We start from the raw sequence: 20,884 nt of genomic DNA on the forward strand, positions 1-20,884 counted from the left end.
ATTCATTTCTTCCTTTTGGTTATTCTGATAGTGAAAATCACAGACAGGGGAAGTGCTTGAGATGAAATGACTGTTTCATTAACACACTGTGGCCCAAAGCCTGATCTCACCTTTTGAAATGTGCCCCATTCAGTGAGGAAATGTAGCCTACTGTTAAAATAAGACAGCCCCGAATAATCATTGCTGCCTGTCCTGCCAAGTCCCTGGAATGCCTGTAGCCTTCTTAGGTTCTCTTCTAAGGCGATCCTCCAACCTGGATTGCCTGTTGTCTCTGTGTGTTCCTGCTGCTCTTTATGCAAGGACCAACTGGGACTCAGGGCAACTGTTTGGGGGCTAGCCCTTGGCGTACAGAGGGTCACGCACAAATGCCAGACCCAACAGGCTGCCTCAGCTTCAACCAGACAGGAAAGAAAGCACACCAGTTGGAAACAGACAGGAAAGAAAAGGGAAAAAATTAAATAGGAGAATGACTTGAGTCAGAGCAATGGCAGAACACCACTGGTAGGATTCACAGATGCCTACTGCCCAGGATGGAGAGGCACCACATCCCCAGGGCTATGTGGGTCCTGCCATCTCTGCCAAGTCCCCAACTGTGTGTGTCTCTCGGAATCCTATGTGTTCAATTGGCACCTTGATTTGTTATCTCCGTCTTCATAATAAAGCTCCTACTTCATGCAACCAGTGTCTCTTCCTTACGGCTTCAAATGCTTGACACAGCTTGACACACTAAAATGTCACCTTCTAAAGCACGGATGTGTTTGGGATCACATAATATGGGGTTGTGTTTTTGTTGCTTTAAAAATAGTATATAGAGAATCAGTGAGTAAGATTAAGGGAAATGCACACAAGAGGGATTTTTTAGAATGTATCATTCTTTTTAATATTTATTTATTTCCTTGGCTGCAGTGGGTCTTAGTTGCAGCATGTGGGATCTAATTCCCTGACCAGGGATCAAACTCGGGCCACTGCATTGGGACCTCTGAGTCTTAGCTACTGGACCACCAGGGAAGTCCCCATTGTTTCTTTTTAACAAAGTGAAAATAATACAAAACTCATTGTGGCAGGGAGAAGGGTTTTGAGTTAGAATTCATGTAATACATTTGAGCTAAAGGTAACCTCAAGAAATTATGTTCCCTGTTTAGTACGCACTGAACTGTGCTTTACTCGTTGGTAGATACAGGGCTCCATTCTGGAAGGATTGGTGCTAAAGGAATCTAGATTTGTGATTATTCATTCGAACAACCTGTAGTTACTACAGTCCACAAATAGGAATCTCATGATGCAGCCAACACCAGGCTTTTGGGGTGGAGGTGAGGTCCACACAGGAACAGCTCGAAGAGTTTCTGAGCCCTCCGCTGGAAGAGGGTGTTGACTTCATCGTGGAAGACTTCTGTCTTTAGGCAACACTTAGTAGAGAGGAGAATCACTTTAACTTTCCAAACTTTTCCAGATTAGAAATCAAGCTAGATTTGTTTTTCATTAAACTTTTTATTTTGAGAGAACTGTAGATTCACATGGGGTGCTAAGAAACAACACAGAGCTCCCCAGTTTCCCCAGATGGCAACATCGTGGGAAATTCTAGGGTCACTGCCCAACCAGGGGATGACATTGATACAGAATATCTCATCACCAATGGATCCCTCCTGCTGGCCTTGTAACATCCTCCCCCATTCCCCTCCTCCTTGGCAATCCCTGTTCAGTCCTCAAGGTTTATAATTTTGCCAGTTCAAGAATGTTACATAAACAGGACCATATAATATACAACCTTTTGGGACTGGCTTTTTTTCACCCAACATAATTCCCTGAAAATTCATCTAGTCGATCCAAAAATTTATTTCTTAAGTCACATGAAATCAATCTCTTACACAACACCAAACCTACACCCTTCAGCAGGGGACAGGCACCCTGTCTGGGAAGATTTCTAGCCTGTGGAATCTCAAATGGATGTTAGGACTCTGAAAATGAGACCACCTTCTTTCAGAGAGCCTGTGGACAGCCAAGTGAGACTGCAAACTGGTCCAACAGACACTCCAGATTCTGCCTTTTCACTCTGATAAAGCTGGACTTCAGAGGCATAGTGTACAGTCTGTCATCACCAGCTACTGCATTTCAGCCTGATGTTTTTGTCTTAAGCATAGAAACTTGAATAGCTGATAGCCCATGATAGCTTTTCTTCTTTCTTTGAAGAGCTTGAGATAGACTCTTAAGTTTTTTGTTGCTTGCTATCAGCTTTTATATAGTACACACTTTAAAATGAAGGTAGGAAAATTATAGGTACCTCATTCAACTCCTACCCCCTGAGATCGACATTTTCCCCTTACCCTAGAGATGAGCTTTGGCAAAGCTTCAGTAACTTGCCTCGGTTACCTATAAAGCAGTCACTGAAGGGAGCCTGGAGCAGGTGTGTCTGTATTGCCGAGGTTCCGCGTTGGTGTGAACCCCAAAGCTACACAGTGAAACAAAGACCCTTGTGATTAGTTCTTAATAAACTGTGCTGATTATACCAGTAAGACCAGTTCACTGCAGAAAAAACAGAGGAGTCAAAAGAACAGGCAATGATTAATGTCTTTATGTACACACTACCAGAGCAACACTTTTAAAAGAATTCTTAAAAATTGCCTGGTTTTAGCAAGTAAAATTTCATTAAACATGTAGTTTCAGCATACCTCTAATTCAGAATGACAAGTCATGTTACTAGCAAAAATATTGACGATCCATCAAGAGTTACAGTGCATTTCTCCCCTAAGTATTAGGTCACGATACCATTATGAAGGCTTCAGAAGGAAAATTCTCTCACAGGCTGAATTCTAGATTCCGTATTTTTCTATTAGCGCTTTGGCTTTAGAAATATAGGCACCCATGGCATCCTCCTTTGATAATCCTAGAAAGATACAAACAGGTTGACTCACCGACTGATGCATGTGGAAATTAGGAAGGTTCGTGTAACATTTAAAAACTACCTACCTTTCTGAAGGTTCCAGGCTTCCCACTTAGCCTTTCCTTTTAGATCTAACAGTGCTGGACACTCTGCCAAAAGAGGGACAGATATATTCACAGGATTACTTGTTATTTTATGCTTCTACACTGATCAACAAAGTGTACTGTTATTTTTTAATATGACAGCACAATACCAATATCTATGTCTCCAATTACAGACTGTTTGTAGAGTCCATAGAGCGCTTTTAATTCCTCATCATCTGGCCTGGTTTTCAGCTTCCTCACGTCTTTGGCCGCCTTGTCAAAATCAGCCTAAAACAAAAAGACACAGTGCATTTGCTAACTTTTGGCAGGTTTATCTGCTTCAGGGGAACTTAAAGAGGACAGGAAGCTTTCAATCAGAAACGAACTATTACTGCTCTGGTTCCACCAGAATTATCCTTATTTTAATTTGTGGATACTTCCTCTGGTCCCTACCTGTTACATGGACAATGCACCTATGTATTTGATACAGAGAACAAACTAAAATTCTTAATATTTAAAATGTTTATCTAAATGTTTAAAAACTGAAGAATACACAAATAAATGGAAAGATATTCCCTGTTCATGGATAGAAAAAATTAACAGTTAGTAAAATGTTCATCTTAGCCAAAGTCATCAACAAATTCAATGCAGTTCATTATCAAAATTCCCATGGCATTTTTCACAGAAAGAGAAAAAGCAATCCTAAAATGTGTATGGAACCATAAAAGCTAAAGGAATCTTGAGAAAGAAAAACAAAGCTGGAGGCATCACAATTCCTGATTTAAAATAATATTACAAGCTATATAGTAAGCAAAATATATAGTATGGTACTGTATGGTACTGACATAAAAACAGACACAAAGATCCATGGAACAGAGTCAACAGCCAGAAATAAACCCGTGCATATATGGTCCATTCATTTATGACAAAGGAGCCAAGAATATACACTGCAGAAAGGACAGTGTCTTCAGTCAACAATTCTGGGAAAACTGAATACACATGCAAGAAAATCAGACTGGACTCCATTTTACACCACATACAAAAATCGACTCAAAATGAATTAAAGACTTGGACATGAGATTCAAAATTGTAAACAACTAGAAAAAGACATAGAACGTTCCTTGACATCATTCTTAGCAATGATTTTTGGATGTGACACTGAAAGCAAAACTAGTTAAAAGGAAAATAAATACAAGAGACGACAGCAAACACAAACGCTCCTGCACAGCAAAGGAAACCATCAACAAAACGAAAAGGCAGCCTACTGAACGGGACAAAATATTTGCAAACTGTATATCTGATAAGGGGCTAATTTCCATATATATACAGAACTCATATGACTGAACAGCCACAACAACAAAAAAAGCAAAACAAAACAGTCTGATTTTAAAAGAGTCAGGAGATTTTTCCACAGAGGATATATAAGGACCTGAAATGATGTTCCACATCATTAAGCATCAGGAAAATGAAAATCAAAACAACAATGACATACAGCCTGATATCTGTAAGAATGGCTATGATCAAGAAGGCAAGAAATAACCAGTGTTGATGAGGATGTGGCGAAAAGGGCACCCTATACACCACTGGTGGGAACGTAAATTGGTGCAGCCACTGTGGAAAACAGTGTGAAGCTTCCTCAAAAAAATTTTAGAAAGAACTACTATATGATCTCACAACCCACTTTGGAGTATTTATCCAAAGGAAATGAAATCAGTATCTTGAAGAGACATCTAAATATACTAAAATGTGTCAATACTAATGGCCTCTATTGGTAAGTTTCCTGTTTTTTAAAAAATACCATCTATACTCTCCAAATTTCCCATAACATGCACATATTGCGTCTATAATAAGGACAAAGTTAAAATGCTACATCACTGCCCTCAGCTTCCTAAGGGCAGGACAGGGACAGACTGTCCAGGAGGTATAAGGATCCTTCCCTTCAGGGGTGGCAGGCATCTCGGGTGTTCTATTTGCTGTGAAGTCCCGTGCCATCTTCCAATGACAGCAACTCAAGTCCTTTTGGCAAACTACGCCTTGATACGAATTCTAAGGCTTTTCAGAAACCATGCTAAGTCCCTGCCTTCCAGGAAGGAGTTTTTGGAAGACTGTGCTTCATGTTTTGAAGGGTATGGAACCATCTGACAAGCTCATGAAAGCCTTGTTCAGTTCAGTCCAGTCACTCAGTCATGTCCGACTCTTTGTGACCCCATGAACCGCAGCATGCCAGGCCTCCCTGTCCATCACCGACTCCCGGAGTCCACTCAGACTCATGTCCATCGAGTCACAAGTGGAGCCCTTGACCATTTCCCAGGCAATTTCAGGGGTCCCCTCTCTACTCTCTCCCCAGGCAGAGAAGAAGAACCCATTCCAGAGCAGGGCCCAGGGCCAGTCTTTCTCTCCAGCATGCCCTTCCCTGGCACCCCAACGTGATACACACGTGTTTTACATGGCAGTTTCGATGTGCCTTCTCCCAGCCTAACCACGATGAGCTGTGGTGGGAAAAACATCGGGCTTGCATCAGGATCCTGGATTTTAATTCTAGCTTGGAGACACACTGCCCTGGGACTCTGTGTAAGCAATGGAGAGATTTGGCTTCAGCTCAAAAAAAAAAAGGCATCAACCTCAGCCGGGAAGCGTGAGGATGAAACAAGAATAAGACCATAAATATTCTTGACTTCATTCTGTTGACTCTGCCGGGCCAGAGCTCACCACTTGTATCACACTATTGATTTAATATGTATTGAACACCTCTGAGGGGCCAGGCCTTGGGAGAGCAGACAGGGATGAACAGGGCAGCCAGCTTTCACAAAGCTCAGCGTCCTGTGGGAGATGAGTGGGTCACAGTGATTATGTGATACTTGCTCAAGCAGAGGAGCAGCGGGTGCCCTGGGAGAAGGGAGCAGTCGAGAGGGTGGAAGGCACCTTCTCCGAGGAGATGATGCTTAGCTGAGCCTGGGGAGGGCTCAGTGCCTAGGGGATGGACAGAGAGAGGGAAGGGGGTTCCAGGCAGCCCCAACAGTATCTGTTAGGGCTCAGCACAAGGGCTGGTGGGAATGTATTTGTTCCCCCCAAGTATTGAGAACAGAGGATAGGCACAAACGTTCATCTCAGTAGCAAGAGCCTTGCCTTACAGTGTGCTGGCAGGTGGTAGGAGCCCATCTGAGCCCTGTACCTCCTTGTTGAATACATGAATGAATGTATGAGTGAGTGAGTAGATATTAGGAGAGTCTGAAATTATCATAGGTAATAAACAGATTTTTCTTTTTCTTTTAATCTTTGGCCACACCTCACCACATGCAGGTTCTTAGTTCCCTGACCGAGGATGGAACCTACACCCCCTGCAATGGAAGCACAGAGTCTTAACCACTGGACCACCCGGGAAATCCCAGAAACAGGGATTTAAAGGTACAGTCATTTACACTTAATTCCAAGCACTCTGGGCCAAAGGGAAAGTTGGATAACGCTGCCGTGCTGCTGCAGAGCTGGGCTCACAGCTCTGGGTGAGGAATTTCAACCTCCGCTAAGCTCACTCTGCTGGAGTCGAGTCCTCAGCACCCTGTCTGAAAGCTGACCCGCTGGATTTCCCAGGTGCCTGTGCCTGAAGGGTCTTCAAAACAACTCACTTAAAACCTCTCCTTACACCCTCTCCCGTTCATGTTTTCACAAGGCCCCCCGACCCCGCCCTTGGTGTAGCAGTGATCCTGGTGTCACCGATGTCACATGGGATGCACCCTGCCATGTACCCAATGCAGACATTTAAACATTTTAAAGAATATTTAGTGGTGACAAAAAGCTCATAGTACCAAAAAAAAAAAACAAAACCAAAAACAAAAGAGAGAGCAAAATTATATAAAAAGCAAAGTGTGTGTATAAACATATATATTCACATATCACAAAGATGTTTCTCGAACACTTGAGAAAGTAACTTAGTGCTACTGTGGTTATCACTTGGGTGAAGGAATGTCTGATGTTTTACTTTATATTATCGGCTTCCCTGGTGAAGAATCCGCCTGGTTTCATATCTGGGTTGGGAAGATCCCCTTGAGAAAAGAATAGCTACCCACCCCAGTATTCTTGCCTTGAGAATTCCATGGACAGGAGAGCCTGGCGGGTCCATGGGTCAGAGACGGACAGGACTGAGAAACTAACACTTCCCCTTTTTTTCTTTTTTACTTCATATTTGTTCCCTTTCCCCCAAATTTCCACCCTGAATATACATATTTTTTTCCTCCAAAGATCATAAGAACAGTATTTTAAGATAGTGATTTTTCCAGATCTCTGCACTTGCCTGGGAGAGCCCCAAGAGGTTCCAAGGAGCAAGGGGAGGCCGCAGCCGCTCACACCTCCCTCTCCAGGATGGGAAGAGAGCGCTGGGCAGGGCCCGCCGGGTCCGCCGGGAGCAGCCCCGCGCCCGCCCTCCCCGGGCCGGTGCCGGGTTTGCATCTAACCAGTCCCCGGGGTTCACAAGAGTTGCTATAGGGAGCCCGGCAGCCGTCCACAGAGTGCACCGGTGCGGACTCCGCGCAATAAGGGGGCGCTGGGGATGGGGTGGGCGTGTCTCGGGGGTCCCCGCGGACAGCCACCGGGGACAAAGGCGACTGCCAGCAGCGGCCCGAAGCGGCGGGTCAGAGATGCGCCGCGCCCCCAGGGAGGCGTCAAGCCGGCCCCACGCCCCACTCGAGCGCTTTTCTCCGGGACGGACGCTCCTCCCCGCCCCTAGCAGCGGTAGCACACCCAGCTCACCTGCAGGGACATGGCGGCTAAACCTGGACGATGCCCGTCTCCAAGCGCCGGGTTCCCGGGACCCCGCGCCCAGCGGCTCCTTAAAGGGCAGCGCACCTCCGCCCGCCGGCTCCGGTTGGGCGCGCTCCCGGGCCCGGCCTATGCCCATTGGTCGCTGGCCCGCGAGGGCGAGGCTGGGCGGTGAGTGACACCCTCCGGGCCCGCTGAGCCGCGCTCTTCTCCCAAGCCCTACAGAGAGTTGTGCGCTGCCAGGGGTTGCAACTGGCAAGGCGCAGGGAAGAGAATATAAACGAGCTCCTCTCTGCCCCTGACTCGCTGTATTCATTCTCTAGAAGTTGTTTGCAGGAAGTCCTGAGAGGTCTCTCCAGGGCACTGACCTCACTTGGGATTCCTTTTGATATATACCTCTGTCCTCTGCATGCTTCTAAGAACTTAGATGGCAGACAGCATTTATCTGATGTCTCTGTCTCCCGACCCGTCTTTAGGCACAGCCCATCAGGAATGAAAAGAGGTAGTTTGCCTGCCTCTTTTCTCCTCGTTATAAAAGGAGAGCCACTTATATTCGGAACACGCTCTGCAATTATCCCAACTGGATTTCAATTACGGTAAAAAAAAAAAAAAAAAAAGCACAGGACTCTTCAACATGACCCCATTCTCCAGAGGAACAAACCCAGTGTCACTCGTCTGCAGACACAGAACGGGGTTGTAATTCACATCTGATTAAATTTTCAAAGAACTGGAACTGCATTTTCTGGTCATCTGAGGAGTTCATTACATGGAAGTCTTCCTGGAGCAAAGTGATTGGAAGAAAGGGCAAACTCAGTTTTAAGAAAGCTATTGATTTGAAATGTCTAACAATGTAACAAGATACAGGAGTTCAAGGCCCTAAAACGGTTTGCCTTGTTTTTGCGTAAGAAACATTTTACCTTGTTTTTGCATAAGATTACACTTAAAAATTATTTGCTACATCTTCATGTAAATCCCTTGGCTTTTTATTTTCTCCTCAAAACTATTTTCATGGTGAAATCAATGAGTTTCCAAATAAGGGACAAAAAGCAAATTTTAGAACAATATGCAGAAAGGAGAATTCCCTGGTGGTCCGGTAGTTAGGGCTCTGCGCTTTCACTGCTGAGGGCCAGATTGGATCCCTGGTTGGGGAACTAAGATTCCACAAGCCATGTGGTGTGCGCCCCCCCCCCCCCCAAAAAAAAAGAAAAGAAAAAGAAATTATTTTTTCTGTACTGGGCAGAACTTTTTTCAAAATTTCCCAGCGATGAGAAGCACGCTAAAAGGCACAATGAAAATAGCAGCTGAAGAAGAGCAAGTGCTCTGTCTGCTGGGGAAAACCCTCTTTATCAGGGTGTGTGAGCTGGGAAATACTGCAGTGAGCTCTGGCATAGCTGTGCATCTGCAGCTGAGACATTTTGATATAGTCGTTATAAAAAATCAGGAGGAAAAGAGAGGGAAGATACACTGTGCTCCATTTTATTCTCTAAGTCTAGAATGTTATTTTAAGCACTCTTTTCAAGACATGTTCTTCTCTTGAGTTGCCATCCTCCTACTGGTTGCCAGAGCCGTGACTGGCCTGTCTCAAGGAGCAAAAAGAAACAACAGAAACATCAATGTCCCCTGTTCAGTGATCATAATATACTACGTACAATGAAAACTCAGTTTTGTGGAACCCTTAGGGAGTCAGTCAAGCTGGACAATAAAGATTTTTATTTTCATTATTATTAAATATTGATTATAAACCAGTAAGCATACATACATATATATTTTCAAAAATAAACAGCACATTTATGAACATACCACCAATTTAAGAAATAGAACCTTCCCCTTTACCTCTGTGACTCTCCTGGTTCCATTCCATCCTATCCTCCTTATTCTCTCACGCTTTCATTCATCTAATCAAACAGTTATTGAGTGCCAACATGAGCCAGGCACCCTTCTAGGTTTTTGAGAAACATCAGTCAGCAAAACAAACAAGAATCCCTATCCTTGTGTTACATTTTGGTAGGGGATGACAGATAATAAACATATAAAAAAAGCAAATTATACAATCTATTGAAAGATGTTAGGTGATAGGTGCTATTTTCTTTTGCAAAGATTTTCTTGACTTGCACCAGTTTTAAAGTCTTTATTGGGCTTCCTTAGTGGTCCAGTGGTTAAGAATCTGCCTGCCAATGGAGGGGACACAGGTATGCCCTAGTCCAGGAACTAGATCCCACATGCTGCGGAGTAATTAAGCCCATGCACCACCACTACTGAGCCTGCACTTTGGAACCCGCGAGTTGCAACTACTGAAACCCAAGTGCCTCGGTCCGGTGCACTGAAACAAGAGAAGCCACTGCAATGAGAAGCCTGTGCACTGCGACCAAGAGTAGCCCTTGCTCACCACAACTAAAGCTCTCATGCAGCAGTGAAGACCCAGCACAGCCCAAAATAAAAATAAATATTAAAAAATAAAATCTTTATTGAATTTGTTACAGTATTGCTTCCATCTTATGATGTTCTGGGGTTTTGGCCATGAGGCATGTGGGATCTTAGCTCTCTGACCAAGGATCGAAACTGCGCCGCCTGCACTGGGATGTGAGGTCCCAACCACTGGACCACTAGGGAAGCCCCTGATAGGTGCCGTTTTCAAAAAGAGCAGAGCGAAGAGATGGAGAATCTTGTGCATGTGGAGTGAGGAGGTGACTTGCCGTTATAAACATGGTCATCAGGTTGGATCTCTTGGGAAGATGACATTAGAGTAAAAGTTGAAGGAGGTGAGGGAGTGGCCTGGAAGATCCCTGGGGAAGAGATTCCCTTGCAAAAACAGCATCCAGTACAAAGGCACTCAGAAATGAGCTTCCTGGCAGGTGTGATATGCCAACAGGGCTGGAGCAGAGTAGCAAGAGAAGAGGTCAGAGGATAGGAGATGGAGACCTAATCACACAACACCTTGCCTGAAGGCATTTGGATTCAAGAGGGAGTCAAACAGAACCACTGAAGGGTTCTGAGTGAGGACTGACATGATCTGACTATATTTATTTATTGTTTTTTAAAGAATCTCTTCTGTTACTATGACTACAAAAAACAACATTGGAAGCAAGAGTCTTACTGTAATAATAAATCCAGGGGAGAACTTAATGGGTGTCTCCAACTCAGGTGGCAGCAGTGGAGGCAGTGAGATGTTCAGATTCTGCATTTATTCTGAAGGTAAAGTCAACAGGAGTCCCTGATAGATTCTATATTGGTATGAAAGAAAGAGAGGAGTCAGGACAGCTCTGAGATGTTTGCCTTGAGTAACTGGAAGGACTATAGGTGGAGTTGGCCTGATGGGGTGGCAAAGATCAGAGAGTCCCTTGGACAGCAAGGTCAAACCAGTCAAATCCCAAAGGAAATCAACCCTGAATATTCATTGAAAGGACTGTTGCTAAAGCTGAAGCTCCAATACTTTCCCCACCTGATGCAAAGAGCTGACTCATTGGAAAAGACCCTGATGCTGGGAAAGACTGAAGGCAAAAGGAAAAGAGGATGAGATGGTTGGATAGCATCACCGGTTCAGCAGACATGAACTTGGGCAAACTCCGGGAGATAGTGAGGGACAGGGAGGCCTGGCGTGCTGCTGTCCATGGGGTTGCAAACAGTCAGACATGACTCAGCAGCCGAACAACAGCAACAAACATCAGAAGTTCCACTGTGGACATGCTGCGTTTGAGATATCAGACATCCAAGTGGAAATGTGAAATAGTTAGATATTCAAGTCTCGATTGGGCTGGGTATATAGATCTGGAACTCAAAGGTTCAACTTCTGAAACGAGATAGGATGGCCCTAGAAACTCAATGTGTATGGAGGAGATATGGAAACAGAACTGAAGAGTGAGCCATGGGAAATTTCAACACTAAATATTTGGGGAGAAGAGCACGAAGGAGACAGAAAAGTGATCACTGAGGTGAGAGAAAAACCAAGAGAATGCAGTGTTGAGAAAGCATCATGAGTGAGAAAGTATGTTTCGTTGCTGTTGTTCAGTCGCTAAGTCAAGTCCAGCTCTTTGCAAAAGCATGGACTGCAGCATGCCAGGCTTCCCAGTCCCTCACCATCGCCTGGAGTTTGCCCAAGTTCATGTCCAAAGTATGTTAGGTTAGATGAAGACTGAGAATTAGCAATTGGATTTAGGTCATTGTCCAGATCACTGACTGATGACTTGAAGGGAAGTTTTAAAGCAGTCATGGGTGTGGGGGCTGGGGGAACAAGCCTGATTAGGGTGGGTTTAAGAGAAATCATGGGCTTCCCTGGTGGCTCAGAGGGTAAAGCATCTGCCCGCAGTGCGGGAGACCTGGGTTCAATCCCTATGTCGGGAAGATCCCCTGGAGAAGGAAATGGCAACCCACTCCAGTACTCTGGCCTGGAAAATTCCATGGACAGAGGAGCCTGGTAAGATATAGTCCATGGGATCCTGAAGAGTTGGAGACGACTGAGCGACTTCACTTTCACTTTCACTTAAGAGAAATCATGAGAGTTAACGTATTAAGTTTCTTGGGCTCTGCATTTGTTTATCCCCCCACGTACATAACATTGTCTTAATTATTAAAGCCTCCTAATTTTGTTCTTCAGGAAGGCCTGTCCTTGGCACCTTGCTCTTCTATATAAATTTTAATATCCATGAGTTGAGTTCCATAGAAGATTCTTGAATTTCTCTTGTCATTGCATGGAAATTATAGCACATACAACAAGCTGGGGAAGCATCCTCTCGTTTTTGTATTCTGGAAGAAATCAAGTAGAATGGGGAAAAAATGACAAACGAGAGGTTGCCCAGCCATCAATGATTTGCGCTGACCTTGTTCTTGCTGTCTCCCTCACTGTCCTTGCGATAAGAGGCCACTTTCAAAACACAAAGAGAACTTGGCCGCTTATCCTTCGAGTCTCTAACCTACAGCCAGAATGAGCGTCCTATAACCCAAACAGCATCTGAGCGCCTGCTGCGCGCGCATTTCAGTTTCATCCCAGCTCTGTTATGATCAGCTCCAAACTCTTTTCGGCACAATGGTCACTGTAATACTAGTCAGGCCTGCTCAGCAAAACTCGCCCAAGAGATTTTCCCCGGAAGCACCCGTTAGGGGTTCTGATACGTTACCAAACCGCCCTCTCGCAACCCTGGCTTCTGTCCCCCACGAGCACGAAAGCAGAGCCGGCGCCGAGATGCGCGGCCAGGCGGCCCGGATGCAGTCAGGTGCGGGGGCAAGGACTGCCCCACCTTTTGTCTCCGTAGAGGCTCCTGGCCACTTTTTGAAGGTAGAAGATGCAATGATTTTTTTTAGCGAGGAGGAGTGGAGACAATGCTTTCCAAATCCGCAGAAGCTCAGCTCTCCACGGAAGAGGAGCTACGTTGAGAGGCGGCCATGATCGTTTGGACCCCTGTCCTCTTGGCCCCGGTGCCAGGCATTCACAGCAGCGCAGGCCTCCTGCTCAGTTCGCACTGACCGCCCTTTGCTTCCAGCACCTGGTTGAAGACCTGCACCTTCTCGCTGGGCTCCATGAAGTTCACGGTCTTCAAGTGTCGTGAGCACGACCTGGCCTTCCCACGGTTTTTCTTTGTCACTGCCTGTGCTCCCACTCCATGCGGGGAAAGTGTCTCCCTGCCTCATACTGTCAAGATTTCTTTTGACAAAGCCAAAACACAGAAGTTTCAGTATGAACTTGAACTTGAACCTGGTGAAGAAGCCCTTGCTGGTCCTTCCAAAGAAAGGCTGGGGTGGCTTATCCTTCAGAGGTTTCCCCGATGGATGGAGCTTCCTTTGGACACACCCTGGAGGACGCTGGTTCCTTTTGTGGCTCTGCCACTACTGCTGATGTGTGGGTGGAAGAAAAGGACACCCTTGGGAGTCTGGGCTGGGGACACATCCCAGCTTCCCTGTAGGGCATGGCCCTGAGGCCTTGGTGAGCCGTAATGTGTGGATCTCTATGCAGGCATGGCTTTGTCAGGGAGACTGAGGTGTTGGGAGATTGCAGACACCTTAGAGCCCTTGACCTTGGCAAGGTTAGGCTGCCTTTGCCCTTTTGCATGGAGGCCTGGCCCGGGCTTGCTCACTCCCAAAGCAGACAATTCCTGCATTGATTTGTGCTGGAGGCTAGGTGGTCTCTTCCCCTCTTTGGCTTTGCCACTACCCTTCTGCCCTACACTTGGTCCTCTTCAGGTGGCTTATGTTCTGTGTTGCCCCTCTGAGTATTCTTAGAATAGGAATTAGTGGAAGGGGCTGCCAGCTTGCCGACACCTCACTGTTGTGTGTTAGCAGAAACTTCGGGTGGTTCCTTGGTGGGCTGCTGTTGATTAGATTTACTAAAGTCTGGGGTTTTGGGGCAATGACGTGGCCCTCCTGCTCAGCTCTCTTGTACCTCAGAAGCAGATAGATGGCCATCACTTGGTTGTGCTTCCAGCCATCAGTGAGCCTTGGACTTCTTCCCTTTTGTCACACTGGACACCACCATCAGGGTTCCTGGTAGTCAAGAGAGTGGCTCCATGGAAGGTTTGGTTCATCTTCATGACCTGTGTTTATCCATGGATCTTTCCTGATGAGCTATAAAGTGCCTTTTTTGCTGGGATTGAGAATGAGAAATTTCTTGAGCAGTTTTTTCACATTTCCTGGACATGTGAAAGGGCATATGGTCTATTTCATTAAGTACTGACTCCTGCAGCTCCTTGAAGAAAGGGGTCCATCAAAAGGTAAGGGGTTTGCAGACCAGTGTATATAGGATGATCCTCAGATTCCACACATCTACTGTGGGTCTATCTTAAGACTTGCAGGGCAGCCTAAAGGGGAATGGCCAATGAAGATATCTAGTTTGTTGCCAAAGGTGAATGCAACACCAAAGCCATAGTCTTCAATGTTTTTTTCATATGAGTATCCAAAAGCAGGTGCTCTGCCTTTAACTCTATGAGCAATGCATTTCTGGTGACAGTATGTCACTGATGGAATTTGCCAGAACCTCTTTTTCTTACGGATTTCCATGAGCCACTAGGTCCTCAAATATGTCTCTTCCATTGAGTAATTCCTCAAGGAAGGCAGAATGGATCACTACAAATAACCGTTTGGGGAGGACTCAAGTCTTTCATGGTTCTTACTCAAGGGACTGTCTCTGGAGTCCGGAGGAGTTTGGCTAAGTCTTGTCCATGATCTGCCTGACTGCCTCTTTCCTAAGTCAGGATGTATTGAGCCAGCTTTAGCTTGGTCATGTTGCCCATGGCGATGGTCTTGACTGTTGGTGATTGTCAATATGGTGGTCATCCTCAACAGAAATGTCTGAGAGGCCAGGCGCGTGTTGGACTTACTGCTGACCTGGGAGTCAAGGTGTCTCAAGGTCAACTTAACATTGAGGAAAGCTGGTCAGAAACTTGACCTAAATCACCTCAAAGAAAATCACTTCCCAATGCCCTCTGATGAACTGATCCTTATAATGGAACCAAAACATAATGCCAGACATGCCAATAAACAAAACCAAATACTGACAAATCTAAATAAGAGAAAACAAAGTTTTAAAAAGGAAAAAAGTGAGAAAAAGAAAAAAAGTAAAGATGAAAATGAAGAAAAGAGGTTTTAAAAAATGAAGGAAAAAAGAACCAAGGAAAAACGGGGAAGTAAAAATAAAAATTAGTAACAGCCAAAAACCCTGTGTCTACAAGAAACATTGGTCAGAGTTCTGGTCACTGAAAACCAGTTTCTTGAGCTAGAAGAACTGAAAACCAGCCCAGCCAGGGAGTCAGAGGATTGAAATTTTATAATGATTGTCTCTTGTGAGACTGTACCAAGAAATGGGTCCATTTTCTCATTTTGGGGACTCTAAATCTGGAAAATCCCATGGATGGAGGAGCCTGGAAGGCTGCAGTCCATGGGGTCGCAAAGAGTTGGACATGACTGAGCGACTTCACTTTCACTTTTCACTTCCATGCATTGGAGAAGGAAATGGCAACCCACTGCAGTGTTCTTACCTGGGGGACGGGGGAGCCTGGTGGGCTGCCGTCTATGGGGTCGCACAGAGTTGGACATGACTGAAGAGACTTAGCAGCAGCAGCAGATCATTTTACTCTTTTAAATAAATTATTGAGATCCCCCAAGAGTTTTTTGATTAATGGGTTATAGTTATAAACATTACCTTATTAGAAACTAAATCCTGTAGGCTTTTCATTTTCAGTGGCTTTTTCATCTCTAGCATAAAAAGTTGTAATAATACTTGGCTTAGAAGAGCTCATATTGGCTACACACACAAAAAAAGTTATATAGGAAGCAAACTGCATTTTTCAAAGATTTTCTTTTACACATAGATTAAAATTTTCTACCCATTTTATTTTTTTCCTACTTTCTTACATTTTCTATGATGAGATTCACCTTATTATTTTACTAGTCACTAATCAGAAATATTAGCTTTTTCTATAAATCTAAGTGGTTTTAAATGTGACATTAACAATTACGATGGTTAGAAATGGTTCTCCATTTCTGATATCTGGTTTTGTGTGACTGGCTGTATTTGCTCAAGGTCTGATTGGCCTAAACAGCTGTTGATTATGAATATTCACAAGGAAGGAAGTGAAAAGACTCATACTTGTGTTATTTATTTGAAATAAGTCTACCAGTGCTACCAAATTCATTATAAACAGGTCCATGGGAAGAAAATCAAAACAGGATTCTTAGTACCTTTTGACTAACCAATCAGGTCAAGTTACTTCTAAACTAATAAAGTTACAAAATCAGTGATGTCCTAACACTGAATTGGTGATTATGTCAGGTGACTATGTCACAGGTTAGGTACAGGTGACTATGTCACAACTTCAGATAAATAATTTTCTACAACAAACATCTTAATAAATATAACTTCCCTGAAACCACAGACAACTAATACCATTTCCCAAAGCAAACAACTAAGAAGGCATAGCCAGGAAGATCACATTTCACATTATTTTAAAATTAATATGTTTGAAAACTCATTGCAAAAAACTAACCAGGATGATTTCACTGTAACTAGCTTCAGAAAAAGACTGTGTCTGACAGGAGGCACTTTTACTTTTGTTTGGTTTAACATTATTATTTTGGGCTTCCCTGGTGGCTCAGATGGTAAAGAATCTGCCTGCAATGCAGGAGACATGGGTTCGATCTCTGGATTGGGAAGATCTCCTGGAGAAGGGAATGGCTACCCACTCTAGTATTCTTGCCTGGAAAATTCCGTGGACAGAAGAGCCTGGTAGGCTATACAGTCCATGGAGTCCCAAAGAGTTGGGTATGACTGTTATTTTAAAAGAGTTTTCGAAGTAAAGGTTCATGAATACCTTCCAGCTTTTACCCAGTTTAACAAGATGCAATGGCTAGCTCAGGGCTTTTATCTTCTCAAGGTACCAGTGCCAACAACCTCTCATGAGTTTAATATTCCTCTTTAAACTCGTGTCATTTTTAGGCTTGGTTTCAATGATAATTCAGACAAGGCCGAATTAAATTATAGCGGCTCATCATTTTGTTTCCACCCTGATCATTTGGTTGTTATATTGCATGTGTTTTATGTATTAGTGTCCAATTAAAGTATTCTGCAACTGAACTCCACTGAACAAAACATCTCCCTACTAGAGATATTAATGTACTGATTCCCCACCTAGCAGCCATTTCCCCCTTCTTTTTTGTCAATCCTACTTGCATTTAGTTATGGAGCCATATTTTGCTCCATCTCCAAGAGAAGGCTCACAATCAGTCTCAGCGAGTCTCGTTTGACGCACTCACCCCCGTCAGGGACTGGTTTCGGTGTGGGCCTGTGACTGATACTGACCAGTGAGCCACAGAAGGAAGTCTGTTAGGCTTTCTTTGGAAGATGTTTCTTTCTGATAGAAAGAAATGCACGAGGGAAACTTCTGCTTCCTGCCACGTGTTTGTGTGGATTGTGATGATGAGAGCTGTGACCACTAAACTGTGAGCTTGAGAGGACAAGCTTGAGGCCCAATGTCAAGAGTCAGAGGATGGCAAAGGAGAAGGACAGAAAGTCCTTGGGATTTTGAGGAGATGTTGTGTAAGCCAATGAGTCAGTCTTGGAAAAGATCCAGACTTTGAAGACAGATAAAAACCACAAACTAACCACGTTCAGAAGGAGGCTTTGTTAACTGCATACTGAAAAGGTCATTGAGTTTGTAGCTCATCACAAAAGTTATTCTAGTCACTGATTTTAAAATAACATTATTGTTTATATAACAATTATTATGTATGATACAAAAACCATCACACCGTGATGGTTAATTTTATGTGTCAACTTGACTGGCCTGATTAAACATTATTTCATTATTTCTGGGTGTATCTGTGGGGGTTCTTCAAATCAGGTAGCCAAAGTATTAAAGTTGACTCATTGGAAAAGATCCTGATGCTGGGAAAGATTGAAGGCAAAAGGAGAAGAGAGGGGTAGAGGATGAGATGGTTAGATAGCCTCACTGACTTAATGGACATGAATTTGAGCAAGCTCCAGGAGATAGCGAAGAACAGGGAAACCTGCAGTCCATAGAGTCACAAAGAGCTGAACACAGCTTAGCAGCTGAACAGCAAGAACTGTGGAGGTGTTTCTGGAAAAGATTAGCAGTTGAATCAGTGGACTCAGTAAAATATTGGGTTGGCCAAAAAGTTTCTTTGGGTTTTTCCATAACAACTTATGGGGAAAAACTTGAATGAAGTTTTTGGCCAACCCAATAGACCCCCCCTCCCCAGGGGAGGTGAGCACCATCCAATCCACGAACTGCATTTGCATGCTCAGTTGTGTCTGGCTCTCTTGTGACCCCATGGACTGCAGCCTGCCAAGCTTCTCTGTTTAGAAAGGGCCTGAATAAAACAAAAGTCAGAGGAAGGAGGAATTGCCCCGCTTGTTTCTTGCTTCCCTGATTGAGCTGGGACATCCCATCTCCCCTTCTCCTGTCCTTGGAATGAGATTTTTAAACTGTCAGCTCCCATGATTATCAGGCCATTGGGTTTAGACTGAAATGACATCACTAGCTTTCCGGGTTTCCAGCTTGCAGACAGCAGACTGTGGACCTTCTCAGGCTCCATAACTCATATCTGTATTTCCACTGGTTCTGCTTCTCTGGAGAACTGTAATGCACGCACACACAGAGCAAAGATGAGGATGCCACAGAGGGAAAGAAGAGTCTGCTGCTCAGTTCTACATTCTTCTATTGACAAACTTTCCAGCTGGTAACTTTCTTTCAACAAAAAATTGTGGTTAATGATAAAACACAGCCAGGTCTCTTAAATGACTCTTACCTCATGGCAAGCATATAAACCTAACTGTAGTCCAATTCTAGAATGAATATAAAAAGAACACTTTGTTATTCAAAGACAAATTGAGTTCACAGGGTAACATAACAGAGTAACAGCTATTATTAAAAAGTAAACTGATTGGTATAAGATACTAAATATATGTTAAAGTGATGAAAACTATGTTTGGGAAATATAGGGAAAAATGTTATATGAAAAGAAAATCAGAACATGAAATTTATATTATTTTAACAATGTAAGTGCACACTTAAATGTGAAACAAATTAGAAGGAAACACTGAAAGGAAATGAGTTTTGAGGTAATTGGGTCATGGGAAAATTTTTTTAAAAACTTTTTTGTTGCAGTGTTTGTACGATACAAATAGGAGAGAAATTACCTTTGAAATGCAGTCATTGTAGCAACATTCTTGTGGAAATTTTATTGCTTAGTCTTCAAACAGAACAAGGCACTAAAATCATAGAGGCTTAATTTTTATTAACCTATTATCTCTGGATTCAGGTTGCTACTGGATTCATCGGTTCTATTTATGAAGCATTCTGTATGTATCAGGCACTGTGCTAAGCATTTTAAGTAGATTATTTCTTCTAATCCTCACAACAGGTACTATTTTTATCACTTCATAGACAGGTTTAATTAGTTTGCTTTAGAGTCATGTGATGATGAGGTTAAGATCTTGAGCTTAGCTGGTCTTGATCCAGAGTCATGGATATAGTGGCTGCAAATCTTCACAGAGTAAATATAAACTGAAATGGTACTCAAGCTATAAATCTGAAACCTTAGGGGGACAAAAGCTTACACATATTTCCTTCCCATTACTTTAGCATTTCAATCTGACGTGTTTCTGTCATACAGCTTAAAAGCTGGATCTGAGACTTTATTATTTTTTTAGATTTTAAAATATTTATTGGAATACTTTTAAAAAAACTCATAATACTTCATTCTTTTAAAATTATAATTACCTTCCACTTTGGTTGAATAATTTCTTTTTATCCAAAAATTTCTACTGAGAGTTTTAAAACTTCTATTTAGTGGCACTACTTAACATGTTATTTACCCTCATCATTATTTAATCTTTGAAATGATACTTTATAATTTTTAAATCGGTGTGAGTTAATTGAAGGTTTGAGAGCCACTCTGTAGGACTAAGTCATTAACCTGCAATTTTACAGTAGATAAAGTACTGTTTTCATTACTTTGAAAAAAAATTACGTTGTGATTGGCTCTTACATTTAACATTTTAATCTCAGCTTGCCACCATTAAATACAACTGATTACACTGACCACATAAGAAGCCAGAAAAAAATCACTGCATCGCAAGTTAAGCTAATTCAATTTAAATTTAACAAAGACAGCCATAATCAGCAATTTAACAAATCAAAAGCCAGGGTTAAGTTATATTCAAAACTAGCAGTTTAGAGGACTTCCCTGGTGGTCCAGCGGTTAAGACCCCAGCTTCTAATGCAGGGGATGCAAGTTCAGTCCCTGGCAAGGGACCCAAGATCTCTCATGCTGTGTGGCTCAGCCAAACAGGAAAAAAAAAAAAAAAGTTTATTCATGTTTTTCAAGGGTTGAATGATTTATGAAGGTTATAACCTAACACAGTACTGAGCCTACAAACAGGTCTTGTTTCACGTGACCTGCCTTAGGGTCTAGTATCACAGCTTTTTAACAATGGTAGTAGAAATTCTAGCTGCCACCGAAGATTTTAAGTATTATATTAAAAAATCATGAGACATGAACTTCTTGCCTTCCAGTGCCCAAAACGCCCATCTTGTTTCTAGTGAATAAGGCGACAGACATGATAGAAACAGGTTAGAGCTGAATCAGGACATTCGGTGACATTTCAAGAATAGAGGGATTCTGTTGGGCAATGAGAGGTTGCTGCTCAAAATTGTGATCTGAGATT

The 20,884-nt window shown here is 43.3% G+C and overlaps 1 protein-coding gene across 1 annotated transcript; it reads right to left on the reverse strand.

Annotated features, from left to right (window-relative positions):
* Positions 1-2,735: 2,735 nt before the first annotated feature.
* ACBD7 (acyl-CoA binding domain containing 7) lies at positions 2,736-7,716 on the reverse strand. Its single transcript, XM_052651191.1, has 4 exons — positions 7,705-7,716; positions 3,132-3,249; positions 2,965-3,027; positions 2,736-2,881 (listed from the first exon to the last, which is right to left on the reverse strand). Exons 1-4 carry the CDS (start codon positions 7,714-7,716, stop codon positions 2,808-2,810), a joined length of 267 nt encoding a protein of 88 aa, XP_052507151.1. The 3' UTR covers positions 2,736-2,807.
* Positions 7,717-20,884: the final 13,168 nt, after the last annotated feature.

Source organism: Budorcas taxicolor, chromosome 13 (assembly GCF_023091745.1).
Source record: "Budorcas taxicolor isolate Tak-1 chromosome 13, Takin1.1, whole genome shotgun sequence".
Lineage (NCBI taxonomy): Eukaryota > Metazoa > Chordata > Mammalia > Artiodactyla > Bovidae > Budorcas > Budorcas taxicolor.